The sequence below is a fragment of the Sorex araneus genome, chromosome 3 (assembly GCF_027595985.1).
Source record: "Sorex araneus isolate mSorAra2 chromosome 3, mSorAra2.pri, whole genome shotgun sequence".
Taxonomy (NCBI): Eukaryota; Metazoa; Chordata; class Mammalia; order Eulipotyphla; family Soricidae; genus Sorex; species Sorex araneus.
In genome coordinates, this window is record NC_073304.1 from 97,399,250 (window position 1) to 97,419,590 (window position 20,341).

At 51.5% G+C, this 20,341-nt stretch overlaps 1 protein-coding gene across 1 annotated transcript in view; it reads left to right on the top strand.

The window, feature by feature from the left end:
• Window positions 1-18,642: 18,642 nt before the first annotated feature.
• Window positions 18,643-20,341, top strand: part of PSTPIP1 (proline-serine-threonine phosphatase interacting protein 1) — a 32,625-nt gene continuing 30,926 nt past the window's right edge. The window contains exon 1 of the mRNA XM_055130602.1: window positions 18,643-18,683. Coding sequence (XP_054986577.1) covers window positions 18,648-18,683 — 36 coding nt within the window. The 5' untranslated portion in view covers window positions 18,643-18,647. The remainder of the gene's footprint in view (window positions 18,684-20,341) is intronic.

Sequence of the window (20,341 nt, forward strand, 5' to 3'; positions counted from 1 at the left end):
TGCAATGCACAGGGATTACTCCTGGCTCTGCACTCAGGAATTACTCCTGGCGGTGCTCAGGGGACCATATGGGATGCTGGGAATTGAACCCAGGGTCGGCCGCATGCAAGGCAAATGCCCTACCCTCTGTGCTATTGCTCAAACCCCTAAATTTGTTATAATTTTTAGATATTTCCCCCCCTCCCCACAGTGATGGTAGCTGTAGACCCTCTATAAATATCTCGTTTGCAGAGTGGTTTTTCCTTCAGAGAGTGGTGACAGGTATTATCAGGAAGATCTTGCTATAGTGCAAGGCTGGGAAGAGGTGTGGTCGTGACATGGAAATGATTGTATTTATGATTGACTTATTTTTGGTTAGATTGATTTTTGGCTTAGGGGCCACACCTGGCTGTGCTCAGGGCCTTCTCAGGGCTGAACTGAAAATTAAAAAGCATGGATGAAAAGGTGACCTGTGGGGAAGGGTGGGCCTGGAGTGGAGGAGATGGGATAGAAGGGAGAGCTGCTTGAATATACTTTGAAATATTCAACTTTGGAAGCAAATTAATGTTTCATGTATGTGGAAAAACTAGTGAAGAAGGAATCCCTGCAAATAGAACCAAAATGAAACAAAGGAGCACACATGTGAGTCTGGTTGGAGTGGGGGGGACACAGGGGAGCATCTCCAAATACAGTGCTCTGGAAAACACTGTTTCCTGAGAGACACAATTAAGGATAAAAGAACTGCACACAGTCAGTCTAAAACCAGGGCCAGACAGAAGGAAAGAGAGAAGAGAAAGAGGGAGGGAGGGACGGAGGGAGGAAGGGAGGGAGAGAGAGAGAGAGGAGAGAGAGAGGAAAAGTGTTTCCCATAAAGCCAGGGACTGGATGGAGGGAAACTAGAGATGTTGGTGGTGGTGGAAAATGTACACTGGTTAAGATATGGGTGTTGGAACATTGTGTGACTGAAATCCGATCACAGGCAACTTTGTAACTGTTATCATAATAACACAGTTATATATATAATAACACTTATTCAATTTTAAAAAATTTTAAATGGGAGCTGGAGCAATAGCACAGCAGGTAGGGCGTTTGCCTTGCACGCGGCCGACCCGGGTTCGATTCCCAGCATCCCATATGGTCCCCTGAGCACCACCAGGGGTAATTCCTGAGTGCAGAGCCAGGAGTGACCCCGGTGCATTGCCGGGTGTGACCCAAAAAGCAAAAAAAAATTTTTTTAAATTAAAAATAAATTTTAAAAATTTTAAATGGGGTGGGAGAGTTGGGGTGCAGGGCTGACCTGGGTTTGATTCCTGTATCCCATATGGCTCCCCCAGCCATTTTCAGAAGTGATCCCTAGGCGCAGAGCTGGAAGTAATCCCTACTGACAGTGGCGAGGAGTCCCCCCACCCTCACTCCAAACCCTTCCCCCTCTAACACACAAAGTTTAAAACTGTTTTCAGCCATCATTGGACTGGTGGGGAAATTAGTATTCTGAAGACTGTTGTGTGTGCAATGTGGGATGAAACCATCGAGAGATTATGCAAAATTCTACAATTCTTGGTGTTTTGAGAAATGGGATTCTCTGCATGGAAGAAAAGAGGTGCAGCTGGGAGAAATAAGAGGTTGTTCTTCAGCAACCTTAGTGTCCAGGATTTGAATGGAAAGTGTCAGTATGAACTTGTGATGTATTTTATCTCTATAACTAGCAGGAATCATCTTGCCTAGCTCTGACCTCTGAAAAAGACCAAGGAGCTATGACTACTTCCAGTAATAAAATGTTCTTTACAGATCCTCATTGAAATTCCATTTCCTAATGAAAGAACAAGGTTCCATGGTAAGAGTGGTTAATTCCAGGTCTAAATGAAGAATGGAACATCTGTCAAGGGAGTCTTCAGAGACCACCAGCATGTTGCAAGTATCACAAGTCAACTTGAAAACATTCCCATTAGCAAAGACAAGAAGAGACAATTTCAGCATCAACAAAGGTAAAACTCTAGTGGATTGAGGCACATCAACTCTGTTGAGCTTCATGCATTTATAACGACCCGAACACAAATCTAACTGGTCACCTTTAAGTATGCTCATGAGCTAATTCATTCTGGAAATTGGCAAGGTAATTAATCTGTCCTTCTATATGAGCTGGACTAGTGGAGAGTGGGTGAAGGCAAGTTTCTCTATGTGGAAGTAATTTGGGGGCTGGAGAGATAATACAAGAGTTAAGGTGCTTTCGTTACATGTGGTGGTCCCAGGTTTGATCCCTGGTACCACAAATGGTGTTCTGAGCCTACCAGGAATGATCCCTGAGTGCAGAGTCAGGAGTATGCCCTGAGCATTGCTAGGTGTGACTCCAAAACAAAAACAAAGCAAAACAAACAAATTTTTTTAAATGGTTCATAAAGAATTGGGATATCCCCCTATTACAAACCCTAATTAATTCATGGATAATGGCACAGAGCAGCACCATCTCCTAATAATCACAAATAGAAATAACCAGAGCATCGGCCTCCTGAGACATATTTTGCCCCTAGATTCAGACCTAAATCTTAAGATTCAGTGGTGATTTGCAGGCAATATAAAGAAAAGGAGAAAATATATAAGGGCATATGCGAGGGACAGAAAGAGACCACAGGATAAGACACTGGCCTTGCATGTAGCTGACTCTGTTTCATTCTTTGGCACCTGATGGTCTGGAAAGCATTGCCCGGAGTGACCCCCAAGTACTGGGTGAGGAATTGCCCTTGCACAGCTAGGTGTGCCTCAATGCGCACAACCCCAAAAGGGCATGTAGGGATGCAATCACCAAATCTATGCCATCATGCTGTGACTCATTGTCAGGGCTACCTTCAGCAGTCCTGTTGCTAGCTGTTTCCTGCCACTGCTCAGGGACATCACACATAGTACAGTGGATAGGGCGTTTGCCTTGCATGCAGCCAACCCAGGTTCAACCTCCAGCATGTGTGATGTGACAGGGTGTTATGACTGGTGGCAAAACTGGACTTTTGATCTCAGCCTTAGCAAAATGGGGAGGAGGTTTTTGAGTTTTCTGAATGCAAAATGAAATATATGACTTTCTTGTGGGTGGTTGAGGAAAAAACATATTCTCTTTGCAGGAGGCAAGTGACTCTGAAGCAGTGCTGGGGTGAGCGCCAGGTGGTGCTGGGACCAAACTCAGGGCCGTGCTCAGCTAAGAGAGATGCCCAACCCCCAGGACCTTTCTCCCCAGCCCCAAGGATTAGTTTCTTGAACTTATCCCAAAGCCCACAGAGAAATTAAGGCACACAAATGCAGAAGGTGTTGCAGAAAATATATGGTGAGCAATGGGGAGGGGGGACCAGCAATTAAACAGATTGATTTTTTTCTTTTGGGGCCACAGCTGGGAAAGCTCAGGGGTGACTCCTGGCTCTGCACTGAGAAATCTGCACTCAGTCCCTCCTAGTGGTGCTCGGGGTGGAGGGGGACCTTATGGGATTCTGGGAATCGAACCTAGGTTGGCTGTGTGCAGGGCAAGCGCCCTCCTGCTGTACTATCGCTTTGCCCCTACAGAAATTCTTTTATTGTTTGTTTGCTATTGCTTTTTGGGTCACACCGAACAATGTTCAGGGTTTATTCCTGGCTATGCACTCAGGAATTACCTCTAGCAGTGCTCCAGGGACCATATGGGATGCTGGAGGTTGAATGTGGGTCGGCCACATGCAAGGCAAGCACCCTACCCACTGTACTATCACTCCAGCACCCCACAGCAATTCTTGACCAACTGGACTGGTAATGCAATGGACAGGTTTGATGATGCAAGGCTGTTAGGGCCTTCTGGTGCCCAGGATTCCCTGGGCTACCGAGGCCTCCAGGGCTGCACCCAACAATACTCAGGAGACCTTATGATGCCAGGAACCAAACCATTATACTATACTATACTATACTATACTATACTATACTATACTATACTATACTATACTATACTGTACTGTACTGTACTATACTATACTATTCTATACTATATATACTATACTATACTGTACTGTACTATATTGTACTATACTATACTGTACTGTACTATATTGTACTATACTGTACTATAGTGTACTATACAGTACTATACGATACTATACTATACTGTACTGTGCTATACAGTACTATACAGTACTATACTATACTATACTATACTATACTATACTATACAGTACTATACTATACTATACTATACTATACTATACTATACTATACTATACTCTATACTATACTATACTATACTTTCTCCAGGCCCCCCAGAGACATTTTTATGGGACTGATTTGTCCGGACTGTTTGGAGTAACATATGAGCAACACAATCACTTGGGTTTGATTTGAAGAAAAAAATAATTCTATGATCAATCACACACATTTCACCTTCCCCCTCCACACACTACCACCAAAAAAAAAATCATAGCACTTCTTAAAATCCAATTCCTGTCATACCTTCAAGATGAAACGGTCATACTAACATCAGGGCGATTTTCTCCCCAAGGGTCATTAGTCTGGTTGGCCAGGTGGCGCCTCTGTTTGGAACAGTTTCTGCCCGGGCCCCCTTAAGTCTCACCATGGGCACTTGATCCCCTCAGCATTCCACCAGACTCTTACAGCCACCGGCAGATTGTACGAGGAAGGAAAGTTTTCAGAAGATCACACCTTGGTGAGAACAAGTCTATCAGCTTTTCCCACGGGAAGGACTGGGCAGCCGAGAGCTGGCTGCTGCCTGGTCTGGGAGGCCTGAAGGACAAGCAGTGAGCACAGGACACAGACTTCCCCCCCAATTTTTCTTCTTAATTTGGCGGCGGACTTAATTTTTGCAGCGCACTGAGATGTATCACAGACATGAATGAAATGTCGGTAGTTTTTAGATGAGCTGAGCTCCACCTGCCTTGAGTCTGGGGTTCATTGGTTTGGTTTTGGACCACTCCCAGTGGTGCTCAGGGCTTACTCCTGACTCTGTGCTCAGGGATCATTCCTGGTGGGTTCTGGGGACCCTAAGTGGTGTTGGGGATCAAACAGGTGTCAGCCATGTGCAAGACAACCTGCCTTAACCCATGACTGCCTCTCCAGCCTGATGCTGGGGCTGTTTAACACACAGGAGAGGCATCAAGCCGAGCACATTGAGGCTTTTGTGTCTCCTTGCAACCTTGACTGAGGACCTGGGTGCGCTGACGCAAAGGCTCATCAGACCTGGACTGCCCAGTGCTCCTCCGGGGACTTGCCCAGCCATTTTCATCCTCACCACTATATCAGCCTAGGCCTGGGTGCTGCTGGCACCAGAGTTGTGAGCAGCCACGCAGTGCTTGGAGGGGACCCAGGACAGACAGCCCCACTGTCACCTCAAGTGTGGATTCCACTCAGACCAGAAATACTTCAGCAGGTGCTGATCACTTTCTGGCCTCTAGGGGGCGCTTTTCCCCCACCTGATGGTCTATTTCTTGACCCTTGACAAGAAGCTTCTAGGAATTTTCTCGATTGCAGGGTTTCTGGATAGATGATGATAAACCACAGTTCTCTGTTGAACTCGAACTTTTGGAAGAGTCTTGGGCTCCAGAGCTGCAAATAGTCTGGAGATGGGTGGGCTGCAGAGGTTTCATTTGATTGGCTTCTGGGGAGTTCTGGACTCTGCCATCATGACCAGAACTGTCTTAGAAGTTCCTCCCTTCCTTGGTTTGGATAGATTCATTTTCTTTATCCCAGGGTTTTCTCTCGTTCTCTACCCTACATCAGCATTCTAACGTGTTTGATATTTTTCAATTTGCACCCTACTGTGGCATGAGTTATGTGTGAATATCTCTATATATTTTATACAAAAGGATTTATTAAAAAATCATTAAGACCCCACTATATCATGACACAGTCACACTGGACTGGGGACACAAGACTCACTTCCCAACACCGGGGCAAGGCATACAACACATGTTGATTTGGAAATACAACCATGAAAGCAAATTTCCTTGAACGCAATCCAGAATTATACTTCAGAGGGCCCCAGTGTCAGACTTCACTCAGGGACTCAATGCAAACAATGTGGTTTGAACTTGCAGATGGCAGGTGCACCATCAAACAAGTGTTCAATTGAGGGAACCACCCGTTGGGGATCAGTTGCAAATGGATGATTTGAATGGCTTGTAGCTATTTTGAGTTTTTTTCTTTTTGGTTTTTTGGGTCACACCCGGCGATGCTCAGGGGTTACTCCTGGGTCTGCACTCAGGAATTACTCCTGGCGGTGCTCCTGGCGGTGCTCATATGGGATGCCAGGGATGGAACCCAGATCAGTCGCATGCAAGGTAAATGCTCTCCCTACTGTACCATCTCTCTCTGACCCCAACTTGTACCTAGTTTGGTAACTTCCTCGCCTGGAAAATCTCCCATAATCACTCTTCTGATGGCTATAGCCACCAAATCTGTGTTACTAATTCGAAATGGGCTGGTCAGGCCCCATATTTTGGGGGAGGGTCACACCCGGCAATGCACAGGAATTATACCTGGCTCTGCACTCAGGAATTACTCCTGGCGTTGCTCGGGGGACCATATGGGATGCTGGAAATCGAACCTTGGTTTGGCCGCGTGCAAGGCAAACGCCCTACCCTCTGTGCTATCGCTCCAGCCCCCTGGTCAGACCCCCTAGAGCCCCCAGTCACCCTGTCTCCATTGTCACCATGGCCTTAATTCCAGTAGTTGATTATAGTCTTGATACCAAGTTTTGTCTTGTTTTATTGGCGGGGGAGGAGGGGAGAGGGGCGATGAAGAAAAGGGGCTGGTGTATGCCATACCTGACTCATTCTTTCCACAACCATCGTTTACGCAGTCTTGTATGTATTAGAGGCACCTTAGGAGTGCAGGAGACCCTAGTGCATGATAGATGAGCGCAGTACAGTGGCGAGCAGAGGCCCGTCAATCACAAGCCCCGGTGAGGGGTGTGTCGAGGGTGCCTAGACAGAGAACAGAGAGGTAGGGAGCGGCTCAGATCTGGCAGCAGGAAAGGCGGCTCTGGGAAGATTGCTCTTGTGGCTGAAACTGTGCTTGAGGTGAAACCTTCCTTCCTCAGGCCCTGCATCCCTTTTCCTCTTGAACCTGGATCTCAGTTCCCTTTCCCACTCATCCACCAGGGGTCCAGGAGTGAACATGTGACCTACATCCACCAATCAGCACCTGACCCCCACCCCGCTCACCCCACCCACCCCCCAACCCCCAGTGACGGGTTCAGAAATGAGCACAGAGTGAGCCACAGCAGGCTTAGGAGACTCAGGCTGGTCCCTGGAGAGAAGTTTTTCTTTGTGTCTAAGGATGCTGAGAGCCTCAGCCTTGACAGAATTTGCCTGAGGATAGTAACAAGCCCAAGGAAAGCGGATTTGAGAAACAGAGATGGGTGAAAAAGTGAACCAACGAGAGGGGGGGGGAAAATCTGTTAATTGTACAAACCCTCCTGCCATTTTTCATTTCCTGAATCTGCAAAGGGTGAGAGAGAAACAGGGGTCGGTCATATCCCCCAGATCGCTCTTTGAAAGCTTCCTCTAAGATGAGCCTGGAATATCTTGAGGCAGAAAGCAAGGAAGGGCTCAAAATGCAGCCACGATTACTGGACAGTTCGTGCAGCCCGATCTGGGGCAGTTTGTGTGCCCAAATAAAAAAGCGTGGTTACCTCTTCTCGTTAATGGAGGAGAAATTCCTGGTGTTGGTATAAACGAATAAATATGCAAGGATAAGGAAACATCCTTCCTCTCTACAAACGACCATTAATAAATAGTGAAATGAGGAAATGACCAATGGAAGTCAGACTGGCGGGTGAAGGTGCAATGAATCGTATACTCGTATTCACAACACTCTCCAGGAATCCTTCTCTAAGATACTGATTCATCATAAAAGGGGACCGGGGGCTGGAGCGATAGCACAGCTGGTAGGGCATTTGCCTTGCATGCAGCCAACCCGGGTTTGATTCCCAGCATCCCATATGGTCCCCTGAGCACCGCCAGGAGTAATTCCTGAGTGCAGAGCCAGGAATAACCCCTGTGCATTGCCGGGTGTGACCCCAAAAAAAGCAAAAACAAGGGGACCAAAACATATCACCTGGGGGGCCTTAGGGGGAACAAATGATCAAAGGTAGGATGACATGGTACCTCCTTGCCCACAGAGGTCCTGATCCTGCCCCACAAGCCAGGCTGAGAGAATCTGCTGCAGAGGGAAGGATGAGAACCAGCCCTCGACAGACATTCAGCAAAATGATCTGCCTGCAATTTTCCATAGGGTCAAGGTTCTGAAATACAACATGAGAAATTGTCACCAATGGAATTGTCGCCAATATAGACCAGGAGCGCGGTGGGGCTGGGGGGAAGCAGAGCATGGGTGAAACGGAATCTGACGGGGAGTGCCTAAGACAACGCAGAGTGGCCATATGTTACATTTCTCACCTTGGAAAATCGTTCTTGCTTGTAGAAGATAAGATCTTGGATTTAGATTCGAAGTAAGGAGTACAAGGAGCAAATGTACTCAAATAACACGATGAATTAGCATGCATGAGTAAAAGCAGAGAAACCAGCAGGAGAGATGGAAAAGGGGTAGGGCCTTGCATGGGGCCAAGCTGGGTTCCAGACACCCCACATGGGTCCACTGAGGACCTCCCAGAAATAAGCCTTGGGCCCTGAGCACAGAGCCAGGAGTAAGCCCTAAACACAGCCAGTTTGGGGGCCCCTCTGAGAGAGAAACAATAAAAAAGCAAACAAGGTAAAATTTAAACAATCTGGTGAGTAAGCAAAAGGATAACTGTTATTTAATTTTTTTAATTTAGAGAATAATTAAAATTGTATCGAAATATAGGGCTGGGGATATAAGTTATTGATGGAATGTATATCTTATATGTGTGATGCCCTAGATTCAATCCCTGGCACAGCAAAAAGAAAAAAAACATTATATCAAATTAAAACATAGAAATAAGAAATGGGAAAACATGCCTCTCACACTCTGTCTCCACTCCTCGCCTCTGCTCTCCTGAGCCTGTGTCCGGGCTCCTCCTCAGATCACTACCTATTCATTTTCTGGCCCAGCTAAGAGCCAGTCAAGGTCTCCTGCCTCTGAATTCCAGGCTTTCAATGATAATTAAACACCAACTGGGCTGAAACCCAGCTTAGCCTTGCTGTGAATAAGTCATTTTCTGGCTAAATTAAAAGGCACCCGGCTGGGGAGAGGATGCTGGAAGAACTGTCTTGAAACTCTTTTGAGAGACAGCTACCATAACAAAAAACACAAATCAGAACCAGTTAGAGAGGCTATGGTGGGGAGGGGGTGCGGGGGGGTTGGGGGGGAGGGTGGAAGGCTCACACCTGCTGCCCCGTGCATCAGCAGTTCTTTCCAGCTGGGACTCAGTTTCCTCATCTGTAAGATGAAGGACAGAACCAGCTGGAGCTCTGAGGCCCAAAGGTGCACGTCTGATTCTTGGAGACAACCTGCAGTGTAAGCAGATCCCCAGCCTCACCTGACCGAGAGCTAAGTTGGGACCAGGACTTTCTGTTGCTGAAAATTCCAGAGGATTCTGGATAGGTGCCCCTCCTGCCCTTTGAGGGCCCCCCGCCCCGTGGGCTCTGCAGACCACCTGCCCATTCCTCTACTCTCTGCCCATCCCTGACATTCCTCCATCTGTCCTCGCAGCCCTCCCGTGTGTGCCCACAGCCTCCACCCTCTGACTGCTGGACCGGCAGTGGAGACCTTGGATCCTGCCCGGAGGAGCCCCTCTCCTGGCCCACTGGCCTCTGTTCCTGGAACCCCATCAGTTACTGTCTGCTTTGCTCCTCTCTAGGATGTTCCAAGGACCCCAACCAGCACCCAACGCTGACCAAGCTTGGAAACTGCGCGTCACACTCCGCTGGTGTGACAATGAGTAAACCTGAAAGTTCCTTGTGAAGTTGAGGAGTCCTGGGCACAAGAGAAACCCTGAAACTGCATCACCTAGCAAACTGCAAAAACAGTCTCTGATCACATCCTGGGGGGCTGGGGGGGCGGCCCCAGCACCCGACCGATGGGATGGGGCTAGGTTGGCTTCCAGGCTGAGTGATGCCTTCTGTCCCCCTCTGCCACTCTCATACACACCCCAGCCCTGTTCCCTTGGACTTTGCAGCCCTCAGCTGAGCCTTCCTCACCCTCGGTGCTGCCTCCCCACACACAGTGGAGGAATGCGGCTGCATTTCCGTGTCCCAAGCCACGAAGGCTCAGAACATGCCGATGGGGGTCCTTCTGGGCTTCCCATGAGGAACAAGGCAGGTTAAGGGTAGGATCCCCGCTGGTGGGCACCTGCCTCTGGTCTCGAGGAGCACTGCAGGTACTTTTCCCAGAAACTTGGCCACAGCTGGCAGGGACAGGCTCGTGGCCATACAGCCCGGGGTTGAGCTGGATGGGCCAGCTATGGCCACTGCTATGACTGTGTGTCCTGCCTCCAGGAAAGTAGAAAGTCATGACTATCAGTGGCTCAGGAGATATCATTTAATAATGGGACAAAAGCAAAATGAAACAACAAAAATAACAACCAGGCACCGCCAGGAGTGATTCCTGAGTGCAGAGCCAGGAGTGACCCCTGAGCATCACTGGGTGTGACCCAAAAAGCAAAAAAAAAAAAAAAAAAAAGGGACAAAGCAAGTGCCCTTAACCACAGGGGAATGCTATTTCCAAGTGGTGGACTTGCCTGGGCCACGAGGAGCCCAGAGTCCTTCTCTCCAGGCCCTTCTCCTCAAGAAAGGGTCTGAGACCGCCGAGATGTGATCCCGGGGGCCGCATGCGTGTGCAGCCTCTCCACAGCTGCACAAGCGTGAACCCAGACCCCGCAAAACCTCTTTCAGCATGGGCAACAACTCCTCGCAGAATGTCTCCAGCCTGAGAACTAAGCCTCGGCCCCGTGCCCGCCCAGGAGGGGAAAGTGCCTAGATGAAGAATAAGTTATACAAACAGGACCGTCTCAGACTGATCCCAGTGAAGCTAACTTTAGCGGCTAACTCTGCAAGGGAACTAGGGTGTGGCCCAAACACCAAGAACCAAATCAAAACAAAAAAATAATCCAGAATGTAGGCTGTGGGGAAGCCACTGCCACCGGGAAGTACAATAGGACACAGACTAGCAAATGAGCTCACCAGTGGGGCTTTTGCATGGGACAGTCCCTCTTCTTTCAGCCAACTCCCTCCAAATCTCTGATGTCGGCTTCACAGTACGGAGACAGGCTCCTGAGAATCTGAGAGGTTGGAATCTATGAGGTCCTGGTTCAGTCCACCCTAGGTCCTCTGTAGAGATAGAGGAGCACATTTTTCAAAAGACCCCAGCAACACATTTTCCAAAAGCCACCTATGTCCTTTGCAGGACTATTTGCAATAGCCGAGATCTGAAAATAATCTCACTATGCAAGAATGGAGAAGTTGGGAAGGAGGTTGCAAAATACACAGTGTACTCAGCTACAAGAAAAAGATGAAATCCTGCAGTGCCATCCGTAGCCGCCCCCAGAGATGCTGACCTTCCTGGAGGGAGCTGGGGGAGGGGGTCTCTAAGACTCTGGGGCTCATAAAGGATTCTTTTGGGGTGTCCATCCAGAGAAGAAGATGGAGGCCGGAGTCACTGCAGTGAGTCACACTGCCTCGAACATGCCTCCCCATCCATGGACTTGACCCAAGCTAGCTCTGTGTGATCAAGAGGAGACACAATCCATACATATGTGCCTCCGTATGCCTCTCCGGGGCCCATCATGTGAGTGCCATGGGGCCTCAGCTGATTTCTTTTGAACCACCAGATTTTGGACTAATGTGGTCAGGACCACTGCTAGGATCCAGCCAGGTCCCTCTCCCACTGTGTTTCTGGATAGCTCTCCTGGGAGGGGGACAGGTCTCAGGGCACCAGGGTCTGGTGACCTGCATACACCCAGGAAAGAGCAGTCCTGGAGTGATCAGCCCTCTCTCCAGTTGCTAACAGATGACTTTCCACTTTCTGCTCCTGACCGCTCCCATGAACAGACCTCCTCCTGCTGGAAAGAGGGGTCCTGAGCCCAGGGTCCTGCCTGCTATGCCTCAAACTGGCAGGGGTCCTTAGGAGAGAGGAATCATCTCCTTAGGGCTCAGCACTGCTCCTTATGGAAAGGTAAAACCTATTCCATTCCTCTGAGGATCCATAACTTACTGCAGAGCTTCCCAAGCATCGAATTCAAGGTTCCATTATTAGCATCTGTTCTAATAATGGATTAGAATTCCCCTGCCAGCACCCCCCTCCTCTCATGCCAAGAATAAAACTTAGGACCTCGGGACCGCCGAGATGTGATCCCGGGGGCCGCACGCATGTGCGGCCTCTCCGCAGCTGCACAAGCGTGAATCCAGACCCAGCAAAACCTCTTTCGGCGTGGGCAACTCCTCGCAGAATGTCTCCAGCCTGAGAACTAAGCCTCGGCCCCGTGCCCGCCTAGGAGGGGAAAGGTATTTCTTTCTCTCTCTCTCTCTCTCTCTCTCTCTCTCTCTCTCTCTCTCTCTCTCTCTCTCTCTCTCTCTCTCTCTTTCTCTCTCTCCCCGGGGATGAAGGGCGCGGTGTCCGCCATATTAAGACGACTACAGATGGGATTTACGACAAAAACTGCAGCAAAAGGACACGAGGGTGCTCTTGGGAAGGTGGGAGGCACCGGCCCTTCCCACCGCCGACATGTGATCCCCGGGGGCCGCACGCATGTGCGGCCTCTCCGGAGCTGCACAAGCGTGAATCCAGACCCAGCAAAACCTCTTTCGGCATGGGCAACTCCTCGCAGAATGTCTCCAGCCTGAGAACTAAACCTCGGCCCCGTGCCCGCCCGGGAGGGGAAAGGTATTTCTCTCTCTCGCCTCTTTCTCTCCGGGGATGAAGGGCGCGGTGTCCGCCATATTAAGACGACCACAGATTGGGTTTTCAAGCCTGCAATGATCTAATATCTGGAAGAAATCTCCCTGGACTTCTTGTTAAAGTACAGAAATTCAAAACCGCGCGGCCGTGATAGTGGCCGCGCGACCTTATTTGTCTTCACAGTAGGTCTGAATCTAGTGGGGTACTCCTAACAACAATAGTGAGGTTTGTGTTGAAATATTGAATGTAACCAAAGTAAACAGAATGTAAAATGAAACATCAGTTACAAGGTAGGGGGTGGGGGGGCGGGATGGGAGGTGTACTGTGTGGGTTTTTTTTTTTGGTGGTGGTATATGGGCACTGGTGAAGGGATGGTTGTTTCAGCATTGTATAACTGAGACCTAAGCCAGAAAGCATTGTAATCTTCCACATGGTGATTTAATAAAATAAAATTAAAAAAAAAAAACTTAAAAAAAAAAAAAAGAAAGGGTCTGAGCTATGGCTTCAGGCTCTCAGGAGATGAACTGGACAGGAGGGCCAGGCTAGTGCATGTGATAACTATTGGCTATTGAAGGACAATGAGCATTGTCTTGAGAACTATGGGAACACACAGCAAGTGACACGGGGAAGTGGCCTGAGCCAAGTTGGGTCTGAGGAGCCGGGACATAGTCCAGTGGTCAGGGTGCGTGTCTAGCGTGTGTCTGATCCAGGTTTGATTTCCAGCACTGCATGGTCCCCAAGCACTGCCAGGTGGGGTCCTAGGGCCACAGCACCAGTGGGGTGGCCCCGGTATCCCCAGCACCGGAGGCCGGGGCTGTATCACCTCCTAAGGCGCTAATGCAGAACTGATGGCTTATTTGGCAGACCTGAAACAGTGCTTGGGAGGTCCCCCCACCAACCCTCAAAATGCAGTAAAGTTGGGCCCGGAGGAGCTGCTGCAGTGTGGAGAAGAGATGCAGTGGGCAGGGCTGGCTGAAGGGCCATCCGCCAGCCCTGGGCTGCAGTCTCTACCTTGGCCATCTTGGACTCCATCTTTCTGGAAGTCGATTTTTAAAAATTACTATTATTATTATTATTATTATTATTATTATTATTATTATTTGGGGGCTGGAGTAATAGCACAGCAGTAGGGCGTTCGCCTTACACGTGACCTTCCTGGGTTTGATTACTCCATTCCTCTCAGAGAGCCCAGCAAGCTACTGAGAGTATCATGCCCGCACGGCAGAGCCTGGCAAGCTACCCATGGTGCATTCGATATGCCAAAAATAGTAATAATAATCTCACGATGAAACGTTACTGGTGCCCACTTGAGCAAATCGATGAGCAATGGGATGACTGTGTCACTGTGTCACTGATTATTATTTGGCTTTTTGGGTCAAGCCCTGCAATGCTCAGGGATTACTGGCTCTGCACTCAGGAATTACTCCTGGTGGTGCTTGGGAGACCCTATGGGATGCTGGGGATTGAACCTGGGTCGGCTGTGTGCAAGGCAAGCGCCCTCCCCACTGTACTATGGCTCCAGTCCTGGGAGTTGGATTTGGGAAGTGCATGTTTGATGGACCTATCTGCATGGAGAGTGTGGGACCTCTGCTGAGGGTTCCAGGGTGCGGACCTGCGCAGGTCCCCTGCTCCCTTCTGGGGTTCTGGGAACAGGTCAGGGACTACCTGGCCCCTCCCAGTGGCAGCTGGCCCTACCCCCGGCTGGGCGGTCCCAGTGTTAGAGCCAACTCAGATCCTTGCCTCAGTCTAGAATGAAAGCAGAGCACCTGAGCGAAGATGAACTAGACATTTGAAAATATATATTTATTTATTTTTAAAATTGGATCACCGTGAGATACATTGCAAAGTTGTTCATGATTGGATTTCAGTCATGTCACGGTCCAACACCTGTCCCTTCAGTGCTGGACATTTATTAACTGGATATAAAAATAAAAATACTTTGAGAATATTTTTATTTATGTATTTATTTTGGCAATGAAGGGCTGGGCCCCTCCTGGCAGGGCAGAGGGACTGTCCCTGGCTCCGTGCTCAGGAATGGACACTGGCGGTGCTCAGGTGACCGTACTCGCTGCCAGGGATTCGAACTAGTGTCACAGGCAGTGAGGCAGCTGGCAAGGCAAGTGCTTTCTCACCTTTCTGCCCCTATTTGAATTCAGTAGAAACTTTGAGGAAAGGAACAAAAGGGCAGAGAGATTGGGGTTTGGGGTCTTGTTAGGGCAAAAGCCTGGAAAGGTGGAAAACCTTCATCTGTTAACTCGGCTGAGCCCTGAGCATGGGTTTAAGCCGTGCACGTGAGCAGATAGAGGGGCTGGGAGGAGTGGGATGTTTGGAAGGAGATGCTGTGCATTGCATCTCTCGGGCACATCCTTGGGAACTCCTCTCTGGGGCAGCTCTTCTAACCCCACACGGCCTATTTCCCTCCTGTCCCTGTACTGTCTCTGGATCACTCGCAGGTCTCTTGAGTGGGGTGAGTCTTGCTTATAGAAACTTAGGTATTGAGGCTAGAGCGATAGCACAGAGAGTAGGGCATTTGCCTTGCATGCGGCCAACCCAGGTTCATTTCCCAGCATCCCATATGGTCCCCTGAGCACCGCCAGGAATAACTCCCGAGTGCATGAAACAGGAGTAACCCCTGTGCATCACCGGGTGAGACCTCCCTCCCCCCAAAAAAAAAAGAGAGAAAGAAACTCAGGTACTCTGCCAAGAGTTGGGCCTTTCACTGGAGCCTGTCATCCCCCGTGGGCAGGGGAATTGTCTGACCCCACTTCCCTGACTCCAGGGCACAGTCTGAAGGAAATCCCAGGAGCCAGCAGAGAGGACTTGCAGGGTTTGTCCCGTGAGTGTCTACACCGAGGGTGGTTGAGCATCAGACAACAACCAGGCTGAGAGACGGGAGAGGGGAGGAGAGAGTTGGGTCATTGTCCCTGCATTGGTGGTGCGCCCAACCCACTTTTGTTTTACGCTGAACTAGCAAATGCTAGAGCTGGTGCTGGGTGCAAGGGTGTATGTGTGTGTGTGTGTGTGTGTGTGTGTGTGTGTGTGTGTAGTGGTGGTGGTGGGGAGGGGGTGTGGCAGATGAAGCTCTTGAAATGCCTGCAGTCAAGCAGGACCAATTCTGGGGGCAGTGGTGGAGGGTGTGGTGGAGAGGGGTCCCGCTGTCCCTGCTGGGTGCGGGTTCCAGAGGATGAATCGGCTGCTTCAGGAGCTGAGCTCTGCAGGGAGCTAGTGATGGGATGAATGTTGTGAAACTGTCGATTTGCATTTGATTTTCCATCTTTGGATCTACACTGGAGACGCTCCAGCAAATGTGCTCAATTACCCCCACAGAACAGGATGGGGCCCGAGCCTGCCTGCGAGGCGGGACTTCCCCTTAAAAACACGAGTTGCCACATGGCCAACGGCACAGCTGCCCAGACCTCAAGGCAGTGTGCAAGGGCAGCTGGAGCAGTCATTAAAGCACTGTGATTTTCAGGTCTGGCTTCCCCTCCCCGGGGCACTGGCGATGAAGGGGGACCCCTGTGCAGGTGCCTTTCCTGAGAGCACTCAGATGTCTGCATCCTGCTCTTCCACGTGCCCAAGTCCATTCCAAGTCCATTCCCAGCTGCTCCCACCTGTGCCCACTTGCTCTGCCCAGCTCCAGCCCACTCTCAGAGGGACCCCAGTGTTCCTTCTCCCAGCCACTGCCCACTAGAGAGATCGTTCGAGAATTCATCTGCGGACCCTTGAGGGCAGAGAGCAGGTGGGCCTGGAAGAGAAGGAGAGAAGACTGTGCTGGTGGCTGCCAACCTCCATCCCAGGCCAGCAACGGTGAAGCAGCAGGAGCCAGTGACTCCCTTTTGGCCAGTGAGACACGAGGGCAGGTTCCTATGGGGGTGAGGGGAGATGGGGGGCTTGGGGGAATGAGACAAGGAAGAGGTGCCTGCCCTTCCTCTCCATGTGGGTCTGTCTGCTACAGAGGACCTCAGAGAAACAGCTGGTGGTACTTGGATGTCCCCTGGGGGGCTGCCCGAGCCCTCCTGTGGGGATAACACCCTGTCAGACCCTTACGTGCTTGGCTGCTTGTCTCGGTTGGTTCCAGAGAGCTTGGAGAACCAGGTGCTGAGGCTGGGTTCACCCAGCAGCCCTATCCACCCCAGTATCTCTGGACCGGATTTTCCAGCTCCCCTTTGGACAAGAACTGGAGATAGAAAGTTGGAGATCAGGGCTGGAGCCATACTACAGCCAGGAGGGCGTTTGCCTTGCACACGGCTGTCCTGGGTTCGATCCCCAGCATCCCATACGGTCCCCTGAGCGTCACCAGGAGTAATTCCTGAGTGCAGAGACAGGAGTAACCCCTGAGCATCGCCAGGTGTGAACCCCCTCCAAAAAAAAAAAAGCAATTAAAAAAAAGAAAGTTGGAAATTATTGAGTTGTTGGGGGGGCTGGAGAGATAGTACTGGTGTGAAGGCGTCCTGTTTTGCTCATGGCTGACCCTGGTTGGATCCCTGCCAGGAGGGATCCATGAGCACAGTCAGGAGTAAGCCCTGAGCACAGTTGAGTGTGGCCCCCAAATCTAAGCACCTCTCCCCCAATTCTGGAGGAAGCAGGTAGTGAGGGGTAGGCTGTTCCGTTCTTCTCTCACGGTGGGGGCTTGCAGAAGCTTGGGGACTTCACGCTGGCCAGCGGGACTCCCCTCTCTCCCACACACACTCTTGACGACTTACCACCACCAGTGAGGGCTGCAGGAGGAGTAGGAATCCGCCACAGCCTCAGTGGCCCTGCTGGTGCCCCCTGCTGAACAGGCAGCCTAGACCCCTCCAAGGTAGGACCAGAGCCCCCACGCACCTGCTCCACCCAACCGGAAGACTGGGTGGAGGGATTGCAGGTGGGGAAACTGAGGCTGAGGAGATGTCCCTCAAACTGAGGGTGCAGACAAAACAAAAATTGGGGTGTCCGCCTGTCTTCTCAGACTCTCCCCTCTGAGCATTTGTGGTGCTGCAGCTCCTGGACCACCGCATTCCCCCAGACCGGAGACCCTCTGGGCTTCCTGCCCCGGACAGTGGCAATCTGGAAACGTGGGGGCAGTGTCTGTGAGACTTCGGTCTGTTGACCCTTGGCTCTGTCTCCCTCTGTCCCCTCCTACGGCCCCCAGGCTGCAGATTCCTGATAGCCGGGTGTGGGGCCGCCTTGGCCAGAGTGTGGGGGCCCCATCCTAGGCCTCCCCCAGCTTTGCCCTTGATGGCTGAAGAGGTCTAGCTCCCCTGGTGAGGGGTGCCAGCCCCCCAAAGTGTCCACGTCTCCAGGGGGTCTGGAGCTCCCTGTGACTCTGGCCTCTGGACTGCTCCTCTGGGGCTCACCGAGGCTGGTGCAGGAACCCCTGGGTGGCAGGTGCAGGCGGGGCCGCACCCAAAAGCTCAGCAGCTCCACTTCCTGTGGGTGAGGGCCTGAGGGGAGCTTGCACAAACCTTCCTGCAGGGGCCCCAGACTGCCTCCGCCCTGCACAGGCGCCCATCGGCCTGTCTCTGGGGCTGCCTCCAGGGCACAGCTGGCATCCCGGGGGCCGGGATCCTGCATCACCGGGGCGCTGCCCAGGGGCTGGGTCCCCCACAGAGGCTTGCCCTCCCCTTCCCGCTCCGCTCTTCCTCATTTTGCTGCCGACTCGGGCCCCAAACAAAACTATCGGGCCCTTTTTCCTGCCTCCGGCGGTGGCTCATCTCTGACTTGCAGCTGTGGGCCCAGCCCAGACTCGGCAGGAGGGGACTGAGCCGGCCCTGGGCGCCTGGACACGGCTGCTGGCTCCGGCCACTGTGCAGCCTGCCTGCGGCGGGAGGGCGCGCGGAGCCCAGCAGACCACAATGATGCCACAGCTCCAGTTCAAAGATGCCTTTTGGGTGAGTGAAGACCCAGGGGAATATGGGCCCCTGGGGAGGCCGGGCTGGGGGCATTGAGGTGAGATGGGATTTCCTGGGGGGATAGTTTATGGGTATAGAGCACCAGGGCAGGGTTTTGCCAGTGGCTGATTCGGGGGAGGTGACGGGCCACTGTCCCCTGTGGGTCAGAAGATGGACTCCTCAGACTGGTTTCTCTGCAAAGTGGATGCGGGGAAGAGTGAGGGCTCACGGTGCTCCTGGGGCTTACTGCCTGGGGACACCCTCTTGCCCTCGAGGGACCTTTCCGGGATGATCTAAGGGGACAGCAGGCTGAGGCAGGCTTGGGAGGCAGAGCAGGAGGGGGCGCAGGTGTGGGGACAGACGCTTGAATTCAGATCTTGGTGCTCTGTCTGGGCTTGGCTGAGCCATTTTACCTCTTGCCCTTCTGCCCCGCCTTTATAGAGGAGATAAAGGTCATCCAGTTAGGGCCCGGATGTGGCTTAAGGGTTTGTCTTGCATATGCGTGAAGTCCTGGGTCCAACTTCTGGTCACACAAAAATAATGACCACAATAATAGTAATAGCAACGACAACAATAATAATAAATGAGGGGCTGGAGCAATAGCACAGCGGGGAGGGTGTTTGCCTCGCACGCGGCCGACCTGGGTTCGATTCCCAGCATCCCATGTGGTCCCCTGAGCACCGCCAGGAGTAATTCCTGAGCACAGAGCCAGGAGTAACCCCTGTGCATCACTAGGTGTGACCCAAAAAAAAGCAAAAAGCAAAAAATTTTTTTAAAAAATAATAAATGAATAAAAACTGTAAGCAAGGCCATTTGCAGAGGGAGTTCAGATTACACCCATCAGTGCTCAGGGTCTTCTCCTAACTCAGGGGGTCCCTCCTGGCAGGGTGCTAGGGACCATATGCAGTGCCGGGGGTTCAACTGAGGTCAGTGGTATGCCTTACCCCACTGCCTACCACCTGCACTCGCTACAACAGTGCTCTCTCTCCAGTCCCAGATGAGGTCATTTAATGCAGTGGGGTTCCCCCACCTTCCAGCACCCAAACTGTAACCCACCCTCTTCCTTGCAGACCCCTGGGTGCCCTGGGAGGGGCAGCAGAGCTGGGTTATTCCTTGCTTGCATTTTTTCAGTTCACTCAAAAGACTGAGTCCTATCCCCCCAAAGTTCTGGCACTCAGCAGAGCCTCAAGGACCCCAGGCCCCTTCACTCCCTTCTGGTTGTCTCTGAGCCAACTCTCCACTCCTCAAACTCTGGTTCTCGCCAGGGGACCCAGGGACAAAGTAGACACCTCGCTGGCTAGAGCTGGGGAGAGTGGCCAGCCTGGGCACCCTGTCCTGACCCTGCCCAGGCCCCCTGGTTCCCAGCAGAGCTCCCAACCCCTTCCCCAGAGCGCTTGTGTGCAGGATGCCTGCCTGCCTCCTCCATCCAGGGCCACGGCCGGGCCAACGGGTGAGTGACCACACTGGCATGTTGGGCCTGGGCAGCCTCTGAGCTGTGCTGGTCTCAGCTCTGCAAGGAGGATGCCCCCTCCACCTCTGACCCCTGCCAGTAAGCAGGCAAAGAGCCCCTGGGCTGATCCATACCAAGCAAGTTGAGGGTGTGGGTGGGACACACTCAGAGGGTGCAGCTTGGGGTAGGGATGCAATGAATCTCTCCT